This window comes from Netta rufina, assembly GCF_964035555.1.
Source record: "Netta rufina genome assembly, chromosome: 5".
NCBI classification, from domain to species: Eukaryota; Metazoa; Chordata; class Aves; order Anseriformes; family Anatidae; genus Netta; species Netta rufina.
Window position 1 is genome coordinate 8,140,576 of NC_140128.1, and position 25,623 is coordinate 8,166,198.

General features: G+C 42.1%; 1 protein-coding gene across 6 annotated transcripts; it reads right to left on the minus strand.

Annotated features, from left to right (window-relative positions):
• Window positions 1–18,856: 18,856 nt before the first annotated feature.
• On the minus strand, window positions 18,857–25,218 carry ARL14EP (ARF like GTPase 14 effector protein). Of its 6 annotated transcripts, none has more exons than XM_084288441.1 (6): window positions 25,144–25,218; window positions 24,514–24,630; window positions 22,663–23,169; window positions 21,544–21,674; window positions 20,565–20,788; window positions 18,857–19,799 (listed from the first exon to the last, which is right to left on the minus strand). In XM_084288441.1, exons 3-6 carry the CDS (start codon window positions 23,083–23,085, stop codon window positions 19,717–19,719), a joined length of 861 nt encoding a protein of 286 aa, XP_084144567.1. In that variant the 5' UTR covers window positions 23,086–23,169; window positions 24,514–24,630; window positions 25,144–25,218; the 3' UTR covers window positions 18,857–19,716. The 6 variants fall into 6 exon arrangements, with proteins under 6 accessions (XP_084144567.1, XP_084144565.1, XP_084144570.1 ...); XM_084288439.1 differs by having other exon boundaries at window positions 24,385–24,630; XM_084288444.1 differs by having other exon boundaries at window positions 18,857–20,788; window positions 24,385–24,630.
• Between the last annotated feature and the right edge of the window lie 405 nt (window positions 25,219–25,623).

Below are 25,623 nucleotides of genomic sequence, written 5' to 3' on the forward strand. Positions count from 1 at the left end.
CGGTTGCCAGCTGGGAACATCACATCTTCCACCTTGCCCAGCAAAGCACATCACAGCGTTCTCAGGCTTCTGCCAAGACTGGAACCTGGTTGTGTCCCCACTCTTCCTCTCTGGGACTCGGGGGCACTGTGTGCAAATCTTCTGGCTCTGCTGGCCCGCGGTGAGCACATCCACTTCATGATGGAGATGCAAGTATTCAGATGAAAAAGTCTCCTCATTCTCTTCTCTGGCATATGCCCTTGGAAAAAAAAAAAAAGTTAAATTTCTGCAGCAGAAAGTACTCAAATGAAACTGCCAGCCATTCATCACTCAGAGAATTTATGGATGTCTTTCCCTCAAGTCTTAAACCTTGCATTTGCTGAAGGCCACAACATTAAGATATTATTGCCACATACCTTATACCAAACAGGGAATCAACTAACCTCAGGTCGGGAGGGAGTGGGGATGGAGGACTACTCTGTCATCCCCCCCCTCACTTCTGTTATTTTCTCACCCAGTCTGTCGTGGCCGTGCTTCCCAGCCAGTCTGTGGTAGTATTTTTCCCTTGCTGTTCTCACACTCGTTCCACTTCTGTTATTCTCACGGCTTTGTACCCGCAAAGCCCGGTAGTGCTGTTGTAGCAGATTCTCATGGGATGTGATTGCCACCAGCATGAGCATCGCTCCGTCTTTCCCACCTTTTCTCATTTGGTTGTAGCTTTGGGTTTATGTTAGGAGCCCAGATAGTACACAGACATGAAGCTAAACAGCCAACAGGGACTTTGAGCGGGTACAGATGAAAACTATGAACTGCAAAAAAGATGTTATCTGGCTTTTGTATTATCAGTAAGATTCTGCAATAAGAGGGTCCTTAACAGCCCCCATGGTAATGTATGGGGAGGAATGCAATAGCACGTCAGCTCAAGCCCCTGTCCTTCATCTCAAGGCCCTCAGCATCAGTTCCTGTGATACCTTCTAGCTTCAAAACAAAGACTAGGGATGACAATTTTGGTCTTTGGGGATGGCATTACCTTTAATTAGCAGATAAGACTATCCCTAATTTAGAAACTTAGGCATTTTGGGGATTGACATGAATAAGCTCTCTGGAGGGGTAAGAACAGTTTTGAACATGACTTATTTTTGTCCGTGATTCAGATGCACTCTCTTGATACAGGCTCAAGAAAACTACTGCTTTAAAGATCAATATACTTCAGGGAACAGCTTGAAGGAAGAGAGAAAGAGTAATGGTGAGATGATTCTCATATTTCTTTGAGGCATATTAATATTTCCTTGGTCACGAAACAGAGATCACGTGTGACCTAAACTCCAGAATAAGGTAGGTCTTTGCTGCAAAATGCATAACACTTTTATGAGCTGTTAGCTCTGCGGGTATCTTTAGCAGGTACCAATCATTTGTTGGGAAGACCAGAAGAAAGAGTGGCAATTGTGAGCCAAAGCACTCTGCATGGACCTGAGGACTCAGGCTCTTCTCCTGCCCTGGGACACCCTAACAAATACAGGCAACAATGCACTTCTCTCTCAAAACTCAGAGAGGCAGATAAAAAAAGATTTAAAAATAATAATAAAATAAAGTAAGGATTAATCAAATATCAAAGAAAAAAGGATGAAAGAATATCAGACAGGAGATTTTCCCATTAGTAATTTACTTTCTAACCAGAAAACGAGTATAACCAGAAATTGAGCTTGGAGCACGGAGTGTACGTACACTACAGTGACAATACCACTGTTAACACTCCTGTAAGCTCCTTTATCATAAGGCAACAGCACTTAATTTAGCTCTTAATAAAAAGTGTCAGAAGATTAAGACCAGGCTGAAAATTTCTACTGCCATCCTGGGATTTAGAGGTTATGCTGAAATCATTAATACAACCACTATTTGAACTCTTTTGATCACCCAGCATTAAATTCATCCATAAGTACATAAATCCTAGGACACAGAACGCAGGGCTACCCTGAACAGGCAGTCCTTTTAAACTTGCTTTTCTCATCTTTGCCAGTGGTTGTAATGTTTTTCAGTCACCTCCTGAACTGCATAAAAAAACAAAACTATGGTCCCTCCCCCTAGAATGCTGTGCTAAAGTATCTTAGAAGCTCGGTTTTCTCTTTTTTCAAGGTGTCAGAGCATGCATTAAATTCCCAGGTGGCTTATTTCCCTCCCTTGGGCTCCCTGACGTGCTTTTGTACCACTCCTGAGCACAGATGAGCAGGCCTGACTTTGTCCCTGCTCTTTCCAGCAAGCAGCTACCTCTTAAGTCCATTTCAATGATGCGGATTTGCAGTGTCCCAGAGCTGTGATATCTCAGAAAGAGTCGGGCCAGTGCAGTGTGCTGAAACAGGCTGTGACAAATTTCATGGGTCACTGTAGGAATGTACCTCCCCATTCCCTGAGGGAGCTTAGGTGCACTATATATTCCTGCATTAAAGTTTGGATGTGTGTTAGGGGTGATGGTGAGATCAGGGCCTCCTGTCCCTCCTTTCTGTCTGTACAGGCAGGAGCAGACGTGGTGGTTCAGAAGGGCAGCATCAGTTCCGCTCTACGTTTTTTGTCGAACATCAGTTGTTTTTTTTTCCTGCTATTATCTTTCTAATGTGTACGGCTTTTGGATTTCTCTGTCAAGATTCTAGTCTGTATTTTATTACGGTGTTGTCCATGGCTATGAGTGCTTGCCCACTGGCAGAGACGACTCGATATGCTGGTTCTCACTTGCACGTGTCACTCTAGTAGGTCTGGTTGTAGGTCTGACGACCTGATCTCTGAGCTGTAGTGCTAAAGAAGAAAACAAGAAGAAAACTTTATTTTTTTTTAATGAGCGGCTAAGAGAAAATCACCCTGTAAGGCCAAGAGAACTCAACTTATTACAAATGTACATCAGAAGAGGACAAGTTAGCACAGCAGTCAGGGAACTCTAATAGCTTTTTTGTGTGTGTGTGTGTGTGGGGGGGGTTGTTCTTAACAAACGTTACTGAATCAGACAAAGGATTATGCTGATGAGCATGTTTAGTTGACTCTGCCTTCTGACAGCCGCAGCTTTTAAGACAATGGCCATGTTTTCTTTTAGGAAGAACTCACTCATTAGAACAAAGACCCTCACAACACACTGATTCTCAGAGAATAACGATTCTAATTATATTTTCTATTCCGCTTTAGAGAGTATTTGGAAAAAAACTGTCACTCCACAATATTATTCCATTGTTTCATCTTCTCTCTTTTCACATATTCTTTTTCTGCCCTTAAAATCGGGATTCACAGAAAACCTCTGTTTACCATTGCAAAAAACTGTTGTTTTGCTTTTTTCTAAGCATCCCTCATCACAGTGCTGACAGCTCAGGTTACATTGTAAGATCTCTTAGGAGGTGAAATGGTCTTAGTAATCCTTCCGACTTTCATTACTCAGCCAGATTGTGGAGTCTATCAATTATACCCCCATTGACAGTCCGGTGAATTAATTGGCGCGTTTGACAAGGACAGCTATTACCCCGTGTTGTTCTGACAGCTGGGTTTGATATCAGAAATTTGTCAACCTTCCCCTTCACGTGAGCTGCTGGATGAACAGATCAGCCCAGGACATTTCAAGATTTTTTTTTTCCCTGTGCAATCTCAACATCTGGCGATAACCTAAACCCTAAATAAAATCTCAGACATTCATAACATCAGTAAGCAAACAGCATGCCAGACCTGTGTCATAAAACAATCTACCGTCTGGGCTGACAAAGTGTTCAAGGAGTCAGAAAACTAATTTATTATCAGAAAAGTTAGCGCCCTTCAGTAATGACTTTCTATGTGTCCTTCAAGTGCCAGTTATACTTCTGGGGTGGAAGTATTTTCAGTTTATCTGAGTTCAGTGGACTGGTGGTTACAAGGCAGCTGATAACTTAAACTTTGCCTCACTTTCGATCAGTGGCAAGATTTGAGCTACAACTCAGTGTAAGCAGTCCTGGGTGTGGAGCACTGTCCCAGGGAGCTGTGCTGTGCACTGACTGCTGCTGCCCCGATTTGGGACAGGCAGCTTCTGACAGTTTCTCATTTTCTGTTGGTTTTGTTGTTGCTATTTTGTTTTTCCATGGCAGTTCACAAGAGCTTTTCCTTGCCTTTTTAAGACTAGATTAGAGAGTGACTCAGAATTTTAACAAAGAAAACAAGAGCCAGGAGCTGGCAGTGGCTCGCTGGCCTCGCAGCAGTGGTTGGTCTCATTCCTTCTTTCCTCCAAAGGAAAACACTCAGCTAGTCCCTGGGTCTGCTGGAGATCATCTTGTCTTGGTGACCACCATCCCTCAGCACCCTGCTGGCAACACAGAAAGGAAGAAATGCCCCTGCAGGTACCAGTACGTCCCTGGCAGCCCAAAGCAGCTTAGGAGTGAGCCCTCCGACACATAAATTCATTAGGTCTAGAATTTAGCACCAGTCATGCTCAAAAGTTAATTTGTAAACAATTAGTGTGTGTTAAAGCTATTAGAGAGTCAAGGCTTACAGCAGCTCTGTAAAACGGGAAGGAAAAAACTTCCTAATTCCCCAGCTCGGCAACCAAGCAGCAGCTAATTGGCTTTCGCAAGGCCATGTGGCAAACTGCATGTGTACCAGGGAAAGAAGCCAAGTGCTTCAGGGTGGTACTTCAGCCACAGAGCAAGTACCTTTTTCTTGGAATAGAATGATTTTGCTTTTTTAAATAATAATCTGGAGAATGAGTCGTCAGCATCTCTTATCCTAAGGATGCACACGTGTGTGGATGGATGTTGTGATGGGCTCTAAAGGGGACAGAAGTCACCGAGAGCTTGCGCTGTCTGACTGATGGACCTTAAAACCCACAGCCCAGGTTTGACAGCCAGCTTCTCTGGGCAGTGCTCCAGAGGTCACCGATCCCTATTTTGGAAGCCAGCATGCTCAGCACAGAGCTGCCCAGAAATGCCTGAGCTGGCCGGAGACAAAAAGCTGAGCCCCTGTCTCACCGCTTTCCTTCAGAGAGAGGTAAGTGTTTCTCTGCACTGAGATCACAGCTAGAAAGCCTTTCTCCTACAATCACATTTTCCCTTCTTGAGAAAACACAAAGAAGAGGAGATGCTCCCCTCCATCCACCAGCCAATAATCCGTGGGTTAACTGGCTCTTGATAGGATTTTAACACAAGCTAGGTATTGGAGTGCACAGCTCTCTAAAGATCTCAGCTAACTCTGACCATGCCAGGAACGTTTAGAAAGATTTATTGATAGACAATTAAACACCTAGAGAATTAAAGCACAGTGGCTAGGTGGCAACCAAGCAAGAGTACTGAGATCTTGTTACTTCCTAGGCAGTTAGATGCTCGATCTTTCATGTACTACACGCCCTCCCCACACTACAAAGCCTTCCAGTCTCTTGATACTGCACTTGCTGCTCAGAAGGCCTAAAAGTTTTAACTATTGTCAAAACTGTGGTGTGATGAAGTGTTGCTGTCTGCGATAGCAGTCAGCTAAAAGGTTCAAAATGTTGAATGACCACATTAGCATTAGCATCTTCTAAAAAGACCAGTATTTTCAGATCTAGTGCAATAAAGGTTTTTATTTATACTTACTAGCTTTGATAGTAAGTGCTATATAGTAAAGATGCAATCATTCAAAGTTTAGTGAAAAGACACATAAGAACTGTCACAGTGTCTATGACTCTGTTGAGAGGCAATAGCTGTAACCAGCTAGTTTATTTTCTTTGACCAGGCTGCATGTTGGTGGATTACAAATTCATTTACTCTAATGCACAGATGCACGGCTAAAACCAAATTTCCTTAGCAACTGAAAAAAGACTGGCTCAGTCCCACAGATCCTTGTAGGAAAACTTTGCCTCACACAAGTCAGTTGTTCCACTGGCATGACGAGGGGCTGATTGCATGTGCAAGGGTTTCCAGAGCTGAGCAGTAGGGCTGCTTTCTTTCAATTGGAACAAAAACTGAGATACTGTCCTGCCTTGGTCTTACACCATAAAGAAATGGACTCTTGGATTATTTTTGTTCTGCATTTCACCCCCCAAAAAATAAGAAGGGGGAAGGAGGCAAGGGAAACAGCTTGCTTATTTTTTTCTGCATCTGGCTGTAAACTTGGTGAGTGACAAACTGTACACAAGGAGCTGGAAATATCTCATGGACAAAACACAATGCAATCAATCTCCTGCAGGCATTACATGGCAAGTTTGGTAATATCATCTCTGAATTAAATGGATGGTGTAAAAAGAAGATTCAATTGGCAAGCAGAGGTGGTTGCAAAAATTAAATTCAATTTAATGGTGAAACATTTCAGTTTTGAAGGCACTACATTAAATTATGCAGCCGTACATCAAACTAACTTTCAAGTCAAAGTGACCTTTGCTTAAGGTATATTGAAATAATCTTAGTTTATGAAATATTTGTTAGGGGAAAGAAAAAAAAAACACACTGACATGTGACACCCATAGATTTTGCCATTTAAGATACTTGTCTTATTAAATTAAAACATGCATCCTGTTCATTAGCAGCAAAGGAAGCACAGGGGTGCATGCAGTAATTGTGATCACGCTGCAGTGTTAAATTACCTGAACTAGAACTGCAGTAGTAGATTTCTTTTAGAAAAAAAAAAGGATGCTCAAATAGACACAGGCTGTAAGATTACCTTTAAAATGTTTTACTGTAGACCTAAAATAGCTTCCTAGCTTAAAAAAAAGAAAAAAAGGAAAAAAAAAAAAAAAAAAAAAAGAAAAAGAGAAGGGGAGGGAAAAAAAGAAAAAAAGAGGGAGAGAGAGAGAGAACATAATTTCAAAACCCTTAGCTTATTTTTAATTTATAGTCCTTGGAAAAAAAATAAGTGGATAGCCCAATCATTTATATGCCTGGGCAAAAGCAATACATCTATATAAAAGTACAGTGATATATTTCTGTTGCTAGTTTAATGTGCTGCTCTGTGCCCTGCGTGTTCTGATTCATTGGAGAGCAGCAATCATGTCGACAGGAGCTGTTCTTCAGTTCCCATCAGCGACAACTAAAGGCCAATTCAAGGTTGTGGTGGGGTCATGAATCTAACACAGTCACTGATAGAACAATTTCCCTTCCACATGACACCGTCAGTGGGACACAGAGGGAATATACAGCCAGGACTGCAGCAGGTATGTCTTGTTATTCTCGTCCCTCCTCTCCTCCCCGTCCTTTTTTAGTTTTAATTTTTGGCACTGGGCTGTGCTGTTAAGATGCCTCTGGGGAATACACAATCAGGAAATAAGAAGAGGAAAATCTTCTCACCCTTTAAGAAACCAGCATCTTCCCGGCTCTGTGCAGGGCAACTCAGCAATACAAGCTCGGTTTGAAATCTGGATCTACCCCAAGACAATATGAGATGTATGTACATGCCAGCCTTATAAGTGAGAAAAGTGCTGGACCAAGCTCTGCAGTGACCTCACCTCTGGTACAGCACCTTCTGAATTAAATAAAAAGTCATTTTGATCTGGATTGAACCCCAGCAGAGTCCCTAGCCTTTCCCAGTATGAAACTTGGACCTGAATTTTGCCTGACACCACTATTCTTTTCACACATTCATAGATGATCCTTCCAGGGGACTTGGCACAAGCCTCTAACAAGCCCCAAGAAAAGAGCCAGCTCCCACTATTGTTTCTGCTGTACATGTCCCATGGAGAGCAGATTTTGGACCAGATGAGTAACGTTTAATTCTTGTACCACTATTAGTCATCACAGGAACACACAGATCTGACATGTTAGCATCGTAAGGCTGAGCCCAGCAAATTCTAACCATTGGGTGTGGGGCTCATGTTGAGGAGAAACTGCATTGCAGCTGGTAGAAACAGCGAATGCGGTAAGCATCACGCTTGGAAAAATTACTTCCAGTACCTTAAGTCTCCAGACTGTATGGATTTCTGCCTTCCATATTAGAAAAAGCAGACGTATAAAATGTGCATTTCTGGATTTTGTTAGAAAGAGACCACATATATTTTGTTCGCAATGAATGATGAATGTCCAAATGATGCTAGGAAGAGCGGCACAGCACTAGTTAAAAAATCTAAAAGCGTCAGCTCCAGCAATATGCTCAGTTATACTCAAAGCTTTGTGTTTCTCACATCTAGAATGTCAAGAGCCTAGTTATATCTGTAGTGAATACAGACAGGGTCAAGTGTTTTTGGACCAAATTTTCCTCCCTCGTGCATTATACTTGTTCCCACCCTGAGCAAGGCCATGCTGCAGAGGTCTCTGAGCAGGCCACAAGGGGCCTTGGCCTGGCTGGGGCTCAGCCTTGCCCGAGAGGGGAAAAGACCCAAATCAGCCTGCTCCCTTGGGACTTCTCAGGTTTTTAGTGAAAATAAGGGCATTCTCACCTTGTTTTAGGCTGCTTCAGAGTGAAATGATCCTAGTCTGTTATTTCCCTTTGATCCCCTAGACTGTATCAATGACAGCCTATATGGGAACATAAACACAATCCATTTTAAGTATCTAAACAGAATTTAGGCTGTCTCCTCGCCTCTTCTGCTATGGCCTTCGAGACTTTTTGAACCATTGGTATTTTGCAGATCAACATCTAGGACTTAAATCCAATTGGTTTGCAAGTCGGTGCCAGGATCCTTAGCTGGAGGAGCACGCTGGGTTCCGTGTCAGTCATGCGATGCACCCAGCAAAGCCTCACCCCCACCAAAGCCTCGGTACACTGAGCAGCGTTGTAACATATTCTGATGGTATTTCAGTGCCGTACACAAAACCAGCACGTAGTCTTGCAAACGTGCCCCTTGTACCACTGGCATCATGATGAGAGTCCACGTGGAGGCTGGGATGAAGGACCTTGTTCTGAGCACTTCTTAATCAGTAGCAAAGGTGTGAGGAGGGGGCGTTACTCTTCTGCAATGGGTGGTTTCACGGGCATTGCAAGTACATTTACTTACACCCTGATGCTAAACCAGGACACCAAATGAAGGAAGGTGTTGCTTTCCCAGTGCTAAGGACTCCTCTACAACTCTCCGAGTCCTGTCTGGATTTGAACACGTCTGTGAAGCTCCAGATAACCTTCTCAGTCCCAGAGGTGGTCCTCTTCAGGCTGATACTTACTGATAAAAGAAAGCCTGGGAAGTGACAGTGGGCCTGTGTGTGTGCGGGGTATAAATGTAAGGCTTCAGCACCCGGTGTTGTCACACAGTTAGCAGCTGCGAGTACTAAAATCCCTGCATTTCTGGGAAACACTGAAACTAAATTAGCAAAAAGCTCAAATCTAAAAATATAGCTGTAATTCACAATTCCCTTTAATAGAACTTCATTTCTACACTTGGTGCAACTGCAGATATTTATAGATAGGGTGAAAAGATGGAATGGAAATTTGTATTTATGAATAATAAGGAAGTGCTGTGAATGGAAAAAAAGGGAGGTTGTGTAACGCTCGCGCTGAAATGCCGACTTCTGCAGGGACGTCTCAGCAAGGATATTAGCTCCTGGGTCTGGCCTAGGCCCTGGCAGCTGCACACAGCTGTGTTGAAGTACGTGATGTTTTACTTTTGTTTATCCTCTTCTAGCTGACCCTGATCAAACTCACCCCAGATACGATCGCAGCACGCATCTGAACCCAGCAGTGACCGGACACGCCTTCCTGCTCCTGCTGAGCAGCTCCTGGTGCACGGGCGCCTCTGCCATGCCACGGTGAGGATCAAGGAGGGTCGGAAAGCCACCAACCTCAGGTATCGCGGTCGCACTCAGTCCTTAGCCTTTCTCTGGGCACAATGCTTTGCCGTATTGATCTCACTTGTGCTAAAAATCCTCAGAGAATGAGGATCTGTCTCATTATTTCAGATCGAAGCTGGCAACTGAATTAATATTAAAATGACGTACACGCGCAACTCGCGTTTCCTGCGTTACAAATAACTGGAGCAAAGCGAATATACTGACATTAATAATTCACCTTATGAGCTCAGCTCCTTTTTCTTTGTATGGAACTTCCAGAAGCAGATTGCAATTTCGTCAAATTTATTCATTATTCAAATTAAGTCAATTTAAAAGAAAATGTTTACCTACCAGAGAGCTTGCATTTTGCTTCCATTTTCAATACTCTGTATTTGTAACTTGAACTGTTAGTCACAATAACATAATTAAATCTCATAATATGATTTCTGTCCCCTGGCTAGATCAAAATACAAAAATAGTGTCCATGTGTGTATGAAAATCAAGTTTTCTACAAATAATCTTTTCTGTATCTGAATTTCATCTACACACATTCAAACTAAGAACTCAGGTGCTCAGATGTGTGGCAAATGATCATTAGATTAGGCAAAACATCTTCATTTCCTCACTTCTTTATAAAATAAGAAAATAGATTTTCTTTAGTAATGTTTAATCTTCCATGCTATACATTTCTTCTCCTTCTTCACTGGTTCTGCAAATAAACAATTAGCAAATCAAGGGCTTCTGACAACAGCGAGAGAGCTTTTACTTCTGGGAAGCCACCTTTGGGTTTCTAAAGGTCTGTGGGCCACAAGTGAAAGCCAGGGCTACAATGAAGAAACAAACCCTGCCAGGTGCCTTCAGCCCCTGGGCTGCCACAGGTAGTGTGTGTTACCCACACAAAGGCTGTGTTTGCACAAGTACCCATAGGACGTCCTGGGGAGTGATTGTAGTGGTAACAGAAGGCAAAAAACTAGCTCCTCCTGGTTATCCTGCACGCCGTTTTCACCTGCCTCTCCATGACAACAACCCTTCTATTGGCTGAGCTGCCTGCCCTGGCCCCTGACACGCGGGCAGCTTAGAGCAGTACCTGTGTATTCAACATGTGGAGCGGTCAAATATCCTGTGGGGGATTTCAGCCAACCTGGTCTTAGATGCCATGAAGCCAGTGTAAGACTTCTAACACCAGTTTGCACGTGTACAGCTTTTAGACATGAGCAATGTGTTTTCTGAAGAGCTGAGTCACAGCAGAAGCCACGCTGCCGTTCAGAAGTAGGTGAGAAATCAGGATCTGTGGCAGACATTTATGCTCTCGGAGGGCAGGGGTCTCTTTTCTTAAATCTATTCTGTCTTCTGAGCTGCACTGCTCTCTCTGCGTTTTTGGAGGAGACAGAATAGATTTAGAAAGTGGCTGCTTATCGATTTATGGTCTTTATGCTGGACATGGCTTTTTATTAAAGAAAGCAGATACTCAATACTGTTAACTAGTAATGGGAATTGACTTTCCACTAATTGCACAGAACCTGGCATTAATACACTTTAATAGAAAATGGGCCTGCGCGCCCCTGATCAATCACGAAGTTTTTCCTGCCTGTGCTACAGACAAAGGACTCCAACAACAGCAACGTGGCTAAATAAGATGTTTTATTTATTTATTTATTATTCCTCCAATTATCGAGATAAGGACGCGTCTCCAGGGCACAAGAGAAAGGCTTTAACTCAGCTGCTCTTCCTTGGTCTGTCTGTCCCACGGGGACCATTGCTTCCTGGTGTGCCTGGGTCTCCTGCTTCGGGCAGGGAGCAGGACTTGGTGCAGTGGGGAGATGGCACGTCTGTGACCAGATAAATGTCCTTGGAGTAAGGCTGGCACTAGAAACAAACAGGTATTAGTATCAGCTTCTTTTAAACGCTGATGTTAATGTTATGTTCATGCTACAAAACAAACTCTGTGTGTTCAGTTTCACCTTCCAGCTTCACATTACCTGAGCATGGGAGATTTTCAGCTGTGCTCCGCCATGCCCCAGCCCTGTGCCTGGGCTTGCAGCTCACGGGGCAGCTCTGGCCAAACAGCAGCAGTCCCCGCAGGTCTCTCTTCTTGTCCAGAGAGCTTGTGGCCGCCAAAGCCAGTCTCTAATGTCACCGAAGGCTGGTGGGTGTCGAAAGCAGCCCGGTGTTATTTAGGAAGCGGGGTGCTTGGAGGAGCCTCTCGATGGGATCCAGCTGTGCTCGGCATGGCAGAGGAAGGCCGCTTCACTCACAAGTGCCACAGGAGAATTTTTTGTCTGCTCCTTACCAGAGAGGAAGACAGACGAAATGGAATCCAGGCTCGCTGTCCCACCAAAACTGTCACAGAAAATGGGAACACTTGCTCCCTCAGAAAATAGTGACTCAAAGTGTAGTGAATGGGAGCCCGGGCCCCTTCTAAGCGCTATTGCCAGTCAAATAAAGCAAATAATAATAAAGGATTGCTGTTTTACTTCGAGCACTTAAAACATTGTTAAAACCTTGCTAATGGTTTTTGACGTTCAAGTGTTACACCAGCCAGCTCCTCGAGCCAGCCCCTGCAAATGGGCAGATTTTTCACCAGTTTCAGACTCTTAAATGGCCTGAGCCCACGGCTCCATCCGAAAGCTTGGAGCACCCTCGCGTTGCAACGACTTCTCGAATAGTCACAGGTGGCTTTCAGTTCTCCCATTTGCCTCCTCTGTGCCCAGCAGAAAAAAGCCCATTTTCTACCATCGGCATGCCTTGTGGTGTTCTAGGCACCAGCAATGAATGACATGGGGACAGACAAAGGGCAAAGCTAATTAATGCTTCATGCTAGTTAATGATGGATGTTCGTGTCATGTGAAAATCATTTTTAGCTCCCTGCAGTTCGCTCAGCTTGACTCCTCGTGCTGCCAGCCTGCCATCAGACAGACCCTGGGACGAGCCGGACACAGTAGCACTGCGTTTCCCTCCATAGACACTAAAGCAACTCTGCAAAAAGAACCTTGAATTTTTGAAAACCCCTGACTCCCACAACACCCCTCCCATGATGAAGCTGAACCACGGAGGTGAACTCCCTACCCTGAAATCCCTCTCTCGGCTGGTACCAGTGGCTACAGCTAGTTGTCATAGGGGGATGGCCAGGAGCCCGCCATCAGAAAAGACAGGGGCTTGGCCTGGCAGGCAGCTTGGGATGCAGCATGAACGTTGCTGATCAGTGGTGAAGCCACCTATATTTGCTTTTCTTTCATGAGATGGCAGTCATTACACACGTAGTCACTCCGCTGGTAGTGCCAAACAGTTGGCTGCTTCTGGATACCTGCAGCTACGTGGAGCAACTTGCCCCTCAGGAATAGTTTATTTAGTAAGACAGGACTTAAAAGTGAAAGGGTAACCACTTCTGATCATAACCTTGGCTTTGCACTTCCAGCAATTACGCTTTAATTGCATTACCCTATTTGAAATAGAATGGTAATTGGAAAAAAACAATTTGACGTTCCCTGATGCGTACTCTGACATGCGTTATTTGCTTTTTATTCAAATATAAATGTTCTCTGTAATACTATCAAAGAAAGGGGAAAAATAAAGCAAAATTGAAATGTCAGTAGCAATTTCTGACATGTGAAAAGCATCATCAACTAGGCAAAGGTTTTCAATTCAGCTTAAAAAGAAACCCAGTTGTGAAATTAGCAGTCAGAGAAGAGAAAGGATGCGAGAGGGAGAAGAGTCACAGCTCCAGCCCTTCAGGAGAGCTGGCTGTTGCACATGTTGGTATCAAAATATCAGACCAGCCACCAGCTGTAATTGTGTGATAAATGGCCCTTTCAGATTACATTGAAGCAGAAGATGCAGAAGGATAATTTCCGACCTTACTGTTCACCACTGAATAATTGCTAGGGTCAATAAAAGTCGATGAAACACAGGTTCCCTTCAGTCATACCCTGTGCTATGAAAAGCATCCTCACGTCTTCCTTCTCAACCCCTCTCCGGGAGATCCAAGCAAATCTACTCTGATCAGTGGCAACTTACACCGCATAAGTTGTGCTTGGTCTTTCTATGAGGTCTGCTCCAATTAGTCTGGCTGGATAAACCACACACACGGAAAACCGTGGCTCAGGGTATCAGCCTGTTCTGGGAGAGGCACCCAGCTGGGAGGCTGGGGGCACGCGTGAAAAGCTGGATGCTGCAGTTCACTCGCACCTGGAGGAGGAGAAGCTGCAGACATCTTCTGCAGTGATTTTTATGATGGATTTCCTTTGTCAGCGGCCCTGCGTTCTCATTTGCTCCATAACAGATCCAGCCCTGTGTTTTACTTTGGAGAGTCAGCAGCTCACAGACAAGAAATCAACACGGGGGAGTCATAAACATAGTTGGCACAGATGAGGTTAGATAATTTGTGCCTTTTTTGTTTGTTTGTTTTTAATAATAAACACAAAACCAAAACATGACAGTAGGAAGAAAACCTTTCGAGAAAAATTAAATTCTGGGTTTGCCTACTGATATAATTGACTTTTGGCTGGTAATTAATTCCTCTGTACTTTGTACCCAGCTAGTTTATTACGGCTACATCCACCTCTATCTGTTCTACCTTGCTGTGTTTGGTGGTCTTGTCCCCGTCCCCAGGCCTGACACTGAACTCCAACGGGCAGTATACAAACTTTTTCACTGGTGTAGAATGGATCTATCTGCTCAGCCTGCCTACCCAGGTGAGGAATTTGATTGAAGTCAACAGGACTGTTCATGTGAGCTCACTGCAAAACTTGCTATTGCCGGAGAAATATACAGACAAGTGGGCTTGATGGAGCCTGTGCAATTTAGGAGCCTGGCATGAGGTTATGCAGACTACGTAAGTGTATTTAACAGACTCAGTCATGCTGATTTTCTCTGTTCTTAGACTGAGCTCAAACTCCCAAGAAGCGGCACAAAGATAGTAAGTGAAAAGTAACCTGAAGTATAATCACTCTGATTAATAAGGTTAACTGTTAAGGAGAGCTGATTGTCAGGAGAAAGATTCTAGCAACATTGAGGTCAGCTGGTAGGATTCAGCCCAGGTGATTGGAAACGCCCAAGGGAATCACCTGCCAGAGCAGTAAGATGTTATAAAACAGAAGGAGGAGGAAGGAGGTTTTCTTGGGATGGGGGTTGCCTCATTGGTCTGACTTTTTTGTTTGTTATTTTTGTGGGCTTTTTTTGGTCCTTCACATTTACAGTAGAAAATGGATGAAGTGGGGAGAGAAATTCATTTTCTTGACTACATCTGGACTGGTACTCCAGCAGATCAATCAGGTACTCCAACAAAAAATACTTAAGTTAGGAATTTTATTATACTACTGGAAGTCAGTAACATCTAATTTTTTACCTTTAAGCAGAGCAGCTGTGTTAATGGAATAGCTCTGTAGGGTCTGTATACCTTAGATTATGATGTTTGTTTCTTCTCTATCTGGACTAGACTGTGGTGAGTGTATTTTGATGATTAAATCTAGTTTATTAGAAGACTGGGGGGCCTGAAGGGCTGTGAATTGGGTAGGATCTTTGAATTTCTAGTGACTTATCTTTCAGAAGTTCTAACGATTCTGGTAAGTGGCTAACCTGGATTGCTTAGCTGGTGCATGCTGCAACTATTTTGATCTTGGTTTTTTGATACACAAATTGATGTTTTCTGCTTCGTGCTACTAACTTAGTAGCCAAAATGAACAATTTAAAGTTAGTAATGCTATTAATTAAAATTCAAGAACAAATAAAAGAATAACAAAGAAAATCAGAAGATGATTGAAGGGAATTGCTTTAGCATCTGGCTGCAGCCTGGGCTCAGCAGGGATGCTAAATCCCTTTCCCTGTTTGCTCTCCGCAGGTTAGAGGCAGCAGTGCTGTCACCTGTGGGTGAGATGGAGAACTGAGCTTGTTAATGGTGCACTAACTCGGGGGCAGGTCATGCAGTGTACCAGACAGATTGAACTTGCTGGTGAGCCCGTGTGCGGGGCTGCTAAAGGGAACTGGGGGAAGAAGACAAGGATTAGGGCAGTTTTCTCACCACTTACAGGAGATCCAGAGATATTTTTCCCTGTCCCAGCTGCCCCTGTTATCTTGTTCTACAGCAGCTGGTGCAGTACTTCTGGCTGCTGCTGTTGCCACTCTATCAACAGCATCTCCTGCAGGTGTGTGAGCTGGGGGGATATAATAGGGCAGAGCACAGGAAGGTGGCTGTGGGAAGAGATGCACAGTCTACCTGGAGGCTGTCCTTAATATTCTTGTATGCATGGTATGGTCACTAGCTCCTGATGAAACGTGAAGAAGCAGGTAAAGGGGTAACATGAGGCGAGATGCACAGTGTGGCAGGAGGGCTGTGTTGGGGTTGGGACATTCTGGAGGCTTGGGTGGCTATAGCTTTCCCATGGGTCAGAGTGAATTAGTATTTCATAGTAAAATACTGCACTGGAGTACAAACATTTCTCTGAGAAATGGAGGGTGTGCAGTTCTTCAGCTGCATGCTGGAAGCAGCAGCACGGTGAGTGTTGGAGAGACTCCTGTTTTGCCAGTGAGTGCAGAACCCTGCTATGAATGGGCTTCTCGGATACCTAGCACTGGATTTCTAAGAGCATGGTGAGATAGAAGCTTTTAGTCAAGTTTTCATAGTGAACATTGTAAATCATGAAACGTATCTGTAAAGAGTTGGGTTGATCTCTACTGAAAGAACTGACAATCAGCAAGATATACAGGGGTGGGGGAGAAGCCTCTATAAAGAGCATGAGAATATCCATTTCTCTTATGAAGCGCTAATCTTGTGCTCGAGTCTGCTATGTTTCAGCCTCACAGACGTGGAGGCTGTGCATCTCTTGTCTAGGGCTTGATGCCAAAATCTGTCCAACAAGGAAATCCTCTCTGCCCCCAAAGGCAGTGGCTACACCTCTGCAGCACACCAGAAGTGAACGGTGAGGTTTGCAGGGAGCTGATGCCCTCTGCTGGATGCAAGGAACTTTAAAAACGCTCTTTGAAACGCTGCTCTTCTCAAGCAGGTTTGTAAGTTTTGAACAGAACCCCTACAGAGTAAACGGGACATGTTAATCACAGTCGTTCACACCTACCTACAGAACTTTTAATATGCGCTTGGAGCAGAGCTGTTAATTGGAAATTTATACAGCCAATGAGTGAACATAAGAACATAAGTTTGGGCAGGGCTTCCACTTTGGTAGTCTAAGATGCAACTGAAGATCTTTAAATACAAGTACAGTCTTTTTAATAAACTGTTCCTCTAGTATTAGTGGGATTTAAAAGCATGTATAACGTAAAGTTGGAGAGAAGTGGTTAACCAATTTAAGTAAAGAAACACTGTCATTATGACAATAACTGATTAGAAGTCAGTATGAATGTGAATAGAACTTCAGAAATGTTTTCTTGAAGAATTATTGGGGAATACTATCTAGGCTGTGAGGGGGAAAGATGTTAAATCGGAGTTACTACATGTCTGTACATCCTCCATTCTGTTGAGAAATTAGTTGAAACATGCTGAAACTCTGTATTTATTGACATAAATACGACTAAAAATGTAACCTCCTAAAATTAGTGGGAAACAAACAAACTGGAAGCTTTGCTTGTTTTTTCATGAGACTAGAGGAACTCAAAGGCTTTAATGCTGATTCTAGCAAGGTAAGTAGTAGCTGTTTTTGTTGCATAAGACAGGTGTGCATGTGACCATTTAACTTCTCTGTAGTTATGTCAGTTTGGGATTTCAGTGTTTGCTCTTGTGCAGTTGCCTATTGGTCTTTTCTGGCTAATATTGATAGCACCTAGACTGAAAAGAGCATTCAAACAGGTCTAAAGTTGTCACCTTAACTCAGTTTCCTGCTTTTTCTTCCATGCCTCCTCCCTCACATTAGACAACATTAAGGCCTTGAACCTGTCCTCGTTCGTGCGCTCATTTGAAGCAGAAGTATTTAGTTTTTCCAATAAAAGCTTTCTCCTGAGAAAGCTAGCTGAAACACCCCCCTCATTGTATCTGTCTCATAGGCTTGGTTTCAGTCAGCCTCACTTCATGAAAGTAATCAATTGTTCTGGACATGCTTTGAGTTTTCTGTGATCTTTTTGAAGTATTAAGCTTGTTACATCAGCTTTTTCTGTAACTGATAATATAGGTGATTACATGTTCACCTTGCTCCTCATGTACTAAATTTGATGTGAGTTTCCCTGTGAGAAATAAACCAAAACAGTATTTAGCACTGTACTTGAGATCACATATCTGGAGCTTCTGTTTAATAAAAACAAATTGATCAATGGGACATGCGTTATTCACAAACCAGATTTTTCTATTGTCACTGACTTCTGTCTTTTGAATATGTGAAGTTTGTCTAGGCATTAATTTTTGCAATTAATATCCAAGGGCAGAAGTTAACTTCTCTTAAAGAAGTTCTCTTTAATGCAGGCAGAACTGCGAATGGTTATAGCAAAATTATGAACTGTGCCTTTTATGGAAAGTAGTTGTTTCTTTTGGCTATATTCAGTAGAACATACTGTTTGATAGGCTTAGTTGGAGTACTTCTGAAAGATGATATGAGTTATTGGGAACGTTACTTTCAGATCCCAGTGAAATTTCTGTATTAGGCTGTTGGAATAACTTAGTGTTTAACTTAGTAAAACCATCCAGGTAAGTCAGAAATTCATGGCTCTAAGTTTTAAATCTAGCAGGAGGGTAAAATTTGACTTGTAACAGTATGTCTCTAACAGATGCAAACAGCAGGGGGACATGATAGTGTATAAAGACATAATATTCAACTCAATACAGTGCTGAATGCTAGGCTTGCTAAGGAAGTACTCCGTAACTGAGAGTCCAAAATATGTAAGCAGGGCAACTGAACAGCCAACACTAAAAAACTTTATACAGGAAAAATCTAATGCTTCCTCTAGCTTCTGCAGCAATCAACAGTGCTCAGTACTTACTACAGGTTTTCTGTCAAATAGCAGCTCTACACAATTTGTTAGAAAAGAACTTGAGTGATTTATTTGGGAAAGTCAACATTACTAGTGTAAAGTGAGAGACTGACTGTATTAGCTTTTCAGAGACTTAATGGAGATGCAGAAAAATGTTCTAATAATGGGATGCTCTGGACAATTTAAGCTATGGGTGGACTTGAAAGCATTTCACTTCATTGAAATTCAACAGCCACTCAGCCATTCAAAAGCCCAACCATGGGATTAGGTGTTAATAAGTTTTATTCAACAAATGGAAGCTTGTTAAGAACAGCTACTGCTGATTCTGGTCAGATCGTAAAAAAAATAAAAATAAAAAAAAATAACCACCATCAAACTTACAAGATTGAACTGGCTTTCTTTCCCCCCTCCCTTTCATGGAGGAATGTATTAGTATTTTCATCTAATACAAAATCGTTTACAAGCTGTAACAGTTTCAAATATGGATCAAGCACGTGACTTAAACTACTGTTAGGATAAGCATGTTTTGAAGTCAACAAATTGAATTGTATTAAATGCTATTTGCATGTAACGGAAGCCACAGATATTACTTATTTTGGTGTTTCTACCTGGAAAAGAGTGAAAAAATCTGCAAAAATCTGCACGATGATTCTTGTGGCTGGAAACCAAGGCTAATGAGACAAGCATGCATTGTTTGTTCTGATCAAAAAAGAGTCTATTTATTTTCTAAATATATAGACTAACAAATAGTTATATTTGTTATATTTTTATAAGACCTAACAAATGTAGTACAAAACAATACTTCACTAGGACCAGCAGATGTCAGTAAAACTCAAAGCGTAACTTTGGATTTTGGGGTGAGAACCTTTGTGACAATTAGCAGAAACTAAAATACTCTAAACAACTAGCAAGATTATGTAACTTTACCACGTAAAAGCCTTAAGAAAGCAACAGTTAAGAGTATTCTTGAATAAATCTGATGCAACAAACATGCAGGTCTTCCAAGTCTGTCACAGAAGTATAAAGTTCATCCAGCACGTAACACAAATACCAGGGAATAACACATCAAATGTCAACTAATATTTCAGTTACAAAATCTCATTTCCATACATCTTGTAATTTTGCAAGTTTTAAAGTTCCTGAAGATAAATGCTGTATGAAGCAAAAATATTCAACTGTTTTTTGTAGCAGTCTGGATATTCTTAGTTTGGGAACAGATACTTGAATTCATTTCAGCTGCATGTAAACCTTTACCTTAAAAACAAGCAAAAAGAAAAAAGAGGAGAGGGCTGTTGAAGTACCCGTACAGTCCAATTATAGACTGATTACAAATACAGCAAAATTGGTTTCTGTGTAACAACTGAAACAAACAGTACCATAATGAAATACTTTGACATATTAAGCTGTCAAGGCATTGAAAAGTAACACTTTAAGAGTGAGGCTCTTAAATTCATAAGGATAACTCGATCACAGATCCCAGTAGCTTGGATGGGATCTGTTATTCTAAATACCCTTGAATCAAATGGAAATGACTGACTTTCAGATGTAGCTGGGGTAATCTATAGAAGATGTAGCATTCACTATTAATACTGGAGAGAGCTTTATTAATACTGCATGTAACTTCAGTGGTAACTTAAAATAGGAGAGTTTTTCACAAAATAATTCCAAACCATGAGATTCTGAAAAATGAGGGATACACGGAGATGGCAAAAGCAGTATAGAAAGTGATGGTGAGTGGCTAATGTGTCACGGGAAAATAGCACCTTTATATGTTATTATAGTGCAAGACTGTTCAATGAGAACTTAGATGACAAGACAGTACAAGATAGAGAGAAATGCAACAACAAGTAGTATGATTAAGAAAATGTTCATAATCATACTGGGATTGAATGTGAAAGCACACTAGTCGTGTAGATTGTGATAAATTCCAGTGGATTTCATAAAAAAATAATTAATTTGTTGTGTTTAAGCATGGAACATCATACATCCAGGTTAAAAAAAAAAAGCATATGCACTAACCAAGGTGCTTATTTCGAATGATTTCTCCTCCTTCAATCTCAATCTGCTCATATAGCCACTTGCGGTCACAGCGACATTCAGCTCCACACTTATTGGAGCCACATTTTGGGCAAGCATAGAAACACCCCAGGCAATCTTCATCAAGACAGTCACAGAGGTCCATCCCACTGTAAAGCAGTAGTCCCTGGCTATCGTAGACCTTACTCTTGGCTGGTATAACTTGCCTGTATGATGAAAAACAACACTTATTTCCTTGTTAAAAAAGATCCACACATTTTGATGCCCAGCAGCTAACAGATGTGGACAGAAGTTTGCTTTTTTGAAATTTTTTTTGAATTTTAACACTGCATTAATTTAAGATGTTAATGTACTTGACAATGTTTCCCAGCTTTATATAATATTTCCAGTATAGCGCTTTTGAACTCATTTCAGGAACAGGAAGCTTTTATTTCTTCAATACTTCAAATATTTATTAGTAATAACACTTAGGAATATTTATGAGGTTAACTTTTTATTACTTTTCAAATGATGTGAAGATCTCCCTTAATTAAATGTAAGGATTTGACTTGCACATTTTTGTTTCTGAAGTGCAATTACTGAGTTTATTGAAATATGACAACTCCATTATTTCAAGTGTACTTAACCTTACTGTATTCAAGTTTAATCTATTATCAGATTTTTATGCGTAAATTAATAGCTTCATCTATTATCTGTGCAGTACTGTCACACCTAACAAAAAGCTTGTTTGTATTTTAAGCATCTGAAATATGGACTGTCTGCTATCACTTTACCTTGTTTTGTTTGCATCAGTGAGTAACCTTCAACACCCTCAAAACAAAAAAGCTACCCCCAGACAAGCAAAACATCCTCTATACAGAATACATTAGTGTTATAGGGACATCAACTATCAATTTCTTTATTTTTAAGATAAAGCTAATTATAAATTAGGTAATTCCTGTAAATACAGGAAGCTGCTCACCTGTCTGAATTAAATGATGTAGTTTTTGATTGCAGCCTTCTTTTTTCCCTCTTACTGGTCTCAGGAGTGAATTCAGTCTGCCGCCCTGGATTAGCAAACTGAAGAGACTTCAGAGCCTTAGCTGTACGTCCCTGAACAGACAGAAAATCTCACTTCATTATGAATACAAAGGTAAATTCATAAGAAAATATACAGTTTACCCAGATTACTGCAATAACTTAGCGTTGAGGTCAACAGTTTACTAAGCATTGGAGAAGACTTAAGTTGTAAGTGTTATACTGGAGAACTGTACCAGTCTCAAAAAGTACTACCACAAGCTTTATAGTAGTTTTAATCAATATTTTCACGTTTCTTCACCCTTCCCTCCCCCCTGCCATCAGTGTCCTGATCAGATGCTGATAGGCATATTGAGAAATATAGTTGGATAGCTGCTGCTCAAATGCTGTTTTACTATAGAGCATATGAGGATGAGCTCTTGCTGATTTTGTTTCCCACACCCGCAAACTTCTTGAACAAAGCATCCAAGAATGTAAAAGCTGTATTCTGATTTCAGTACTTGAAGCGTCACCCTCCCACACCAGTTCCCCTGAACAAACACCGTGGCCTTCGCCATTCAGACACCACACCAGAGTACACTTAATTCGTCTCAAAGCAGGTCCACTTGGTAACAAACTGCTAGAAACAGTGGATGTTTTTAAAACTGGAGACTAAATAAAGTTTATCTCAACATCCTTAGAAGCAACCTTTCGCAGTGTTCAGTTTGCTTGCTTTTTGCAAGGCTTGAGTAACAGCTTAAAATACTAGCAGCAGTCTGGTACTTACATAATCTTAAAGGAGTAAGTCACCCTAGTACATGTAGTTACTTTAATTATCAAGGCCACAATATTTAATTAGGGAAGAGGATTTTTAAGGTAAAACAAGTGGAATGTGTGTATGCACTCATTTCACCGAGCAGTCCTTCAAGTAAAGGATTAAATACAGTAAGTTACCATGCATCAAGAAGACTACACCCTTTCATAATTCTATTAAAAAAAAAAAGTTTATGTAGCACTGAATGAAGCCCAGTTCCAATAGTTTTCAGAATTTAGAGGGAGTGGGAAAACTGATCCATATACATACGTCCGAATCAAGTTTTCTTCTTTGGCGCTCCTCAGATTCGACATCCACGCTTCCATTTATGACCTGCATGCATTTAGGACAAAGCTTCCAGCCAGGTACAAACTGTCTTCCAAACTTGGCACTTAGAAAAGTTGCGTCACCTAAGTCAATTGCACGCAAGTTTTTCTTTGACAGCTTTCTGTGCATGTTAAAGGGATCACAACATGACTTTTGCAAGTCTTCAAATCTTTCAATGTAGATTTTTGCGTGATGGAAGCAGATAGTGTTGTTCTCTGAAAGGGACATTCCAGTCCTAAGCTGAAGTAACAATAGATCAGACGATGATATATCTTGCTTAGTCTTGAAGCCAGTGTGACGGGTGTAATAGGTCTTATGACATTCATTGGCAGCTTGAAGCTGAACTCCAACTGAACAAGGATCCATTTTACTTTATCAGAACAACTTATTTCACTTATTTGGCCTAAAATGAGTTCTCTGAAGTCTCTAGTAGTTTCTGTGAAGATCACCCTAGAGAAAGCATTAAAATCAATCAGATTTGTGCTGCAAACCTTTACCTGTAAGCTTGACAGACTAGGTTTAAGTAGCTTAAAATACATTTAAAGAAACTGTACTATATCCTTCCAGTCTAGATAAGACTAAAAATACACTGAATGTCATTTTAGAATTAAGCCATGCATTTTATACTCCCTTCAGAGGCAATTTTTTCCAGCCATTGTAAGTATTGATTCAAAATGTTTACGCTAGTAGCAGCATTGCTTTCTCAAAGGCAATCTGGAAGGGAGGTGTGAGGTGGACGAGTTGCTCAGACGGGAGCCTGTTCCAGACACCGGTTTCCTGAACAGGAGCAAGTCAATGCACAGAGAATGCCCCTGAGCCTTTCCAAGAAACATCAGCCCACGGTATATGTGAAGAGCGGTAGCTCTGCATGTGTGCAGTTGTTCTGGTCGTTTGGCCTGTGCATGCAGCTCTTTCCACCTGAGTTCTGTGTAAATACGAAGCATACTGAGCAGTCATTTAAAGTTACTTGAACACAAAAACTACTACAAAAAATAAAGCTAGCTATTGCAGTGTGGTTTTGCCCATGCCAACGCTTGTTGCAAGTCCAGTGCTAGCCCCAAAAATAAGAGCCTGAGCCAATCTTGTGCTATTTTCTACCATAACAAAATGGGAAAAACATTCTACCCAAAAAAGGAATTAATTTGCCTTCCAAAACCTCTGAAAGCCTTAATGTGACTATGACCTAACTGGATTGTAATGTTCACCTATACGCTACTCTGCACAGACAAAAACCAGAGAAATGAAAAAGCACAGTTATTGGTTCTAACATCTTTTTAATCAATGAAGATATCAGCCAGTTGTCTAACAGAAACAGACAGACCAGGATGCTACTTCAATAAAATAAAACCAAGTAGCATCACACACAACCTAATGACACGAAATGTGTAAGTTTAACCAGTAAAAAGAAACAGGAACATAGCAACTTTAGTGCAAAAGCTTATCACGGAGCAACAATAAGTTAATAGGCCTTACACAACACCCAAAGTCACTTCCTAGGGCATTTTTGCAGCAGAAATTCCCTTGACTGTAACACTTTAGGTTTTTTTGTTTGTTTGTTTGTTTGTTTTTTAAACTAGGTGATTTGAAGCAGTTACACAACACACTTCCACGTATGCACAGCAATTAAACGTTTTGCACAGGACGTGCTACTGTTGAGTGCTTCACCTGTTCCAAATATAAACGACACAGTTGGCTATATTAGACCAGTCAGCTTGTTTTAAGGAATAAGTTTGTATCTTGTGCAAGATGGAGCAGAGTATAACAATTATTTTTAAACCAGGTGTCCCAGCCTACTGTTATGAATGCTCGTGCTTTCAGATCTACAGCAGGCACAGCGGAGGCACTAAGAGTCCTGAACGTGGAGGGACAACGTGAAAACGCCGGAGTCTGAGAAGCAAAGCAAGTATCATTCTGAAAAGAAAATAAGGTTAGTTTTGTTTTTCTTTTTTCCACTTTATCTGTACAGAAAGACTTAAGTCAACAAGTTAATAGCTAAGGCTTATTTAACATTGATTTCTCAGGTCAAAACCGAACCCCCTTTTTTAAGGACTGTTTTTAAGGACTACAACCAGCCCGGTCCTGAATTGCTAGCTGACCTGAACTCCTCTTTGCCGTGGTTTCTGTACCCTAAGTCAGCTAACAAAGACCTCTCCTTGAAGTCTCGGCCTTGCACAGCTCCTCAGACGCGCACCGGATGCTCCGGGCAGAGGACGAGGAGTGGACGCGGGTCAAGTTTTACGTTTTTTTTCCTCGGTGCCCGCTTCCCAGCGCACCAGGCTGTGGCCCCGCGAGCAGGCACGGTCAGCGCAACATTTACGAGCTCCCACCGCGGCGCCGCCTCAGCGTGCCTGCGCTTCCCTCTCTGTCAGGGAGCCACCCCACACACCCCCCGCGCCCGTTAAACCCCTCGCCACCCGCCGCTACCTGCCAGCGCCTCCACACCGGGCCCGCCGTTGCCTCAGCGCCGCTCGGCCGCTTCCATCCGGCACCGCCTCAGCTCCGAGCGGCGCTTCCGGCCGGCGGCGCCCCCCGGCGGAGCGGGGAGGGAGCGGGCGGCCGGCACGTTCCCGCCTTCGGCGCGCGCTGCCGGGCTGGGCGCGAGGCGCGGCCGTTGGGGCGTGAGGCGGTCAGGACGGTGCCTCTTCGTGTGGAGAAGGTGAGGGGTTCCAACGTGGTGATGTTAGCAATGCCTAAAAGAAGGCTTTAAATAACCACTTACACTGGTAAAAAGTGTTTTTTTTTTTTCTTTCTTTTTTTTTTTTTTTTTTTTTTTTTTTTTTTCCCTGTTTATATTTAGAATTTGAGCGTTTACAAACAAAAAAAATATCGGATAGAAACTTTCTTCAACTCCTGCCCGGTAGTTTTCTTTCCAGACTGGATTCACAACCGACATTCTTTTACAGA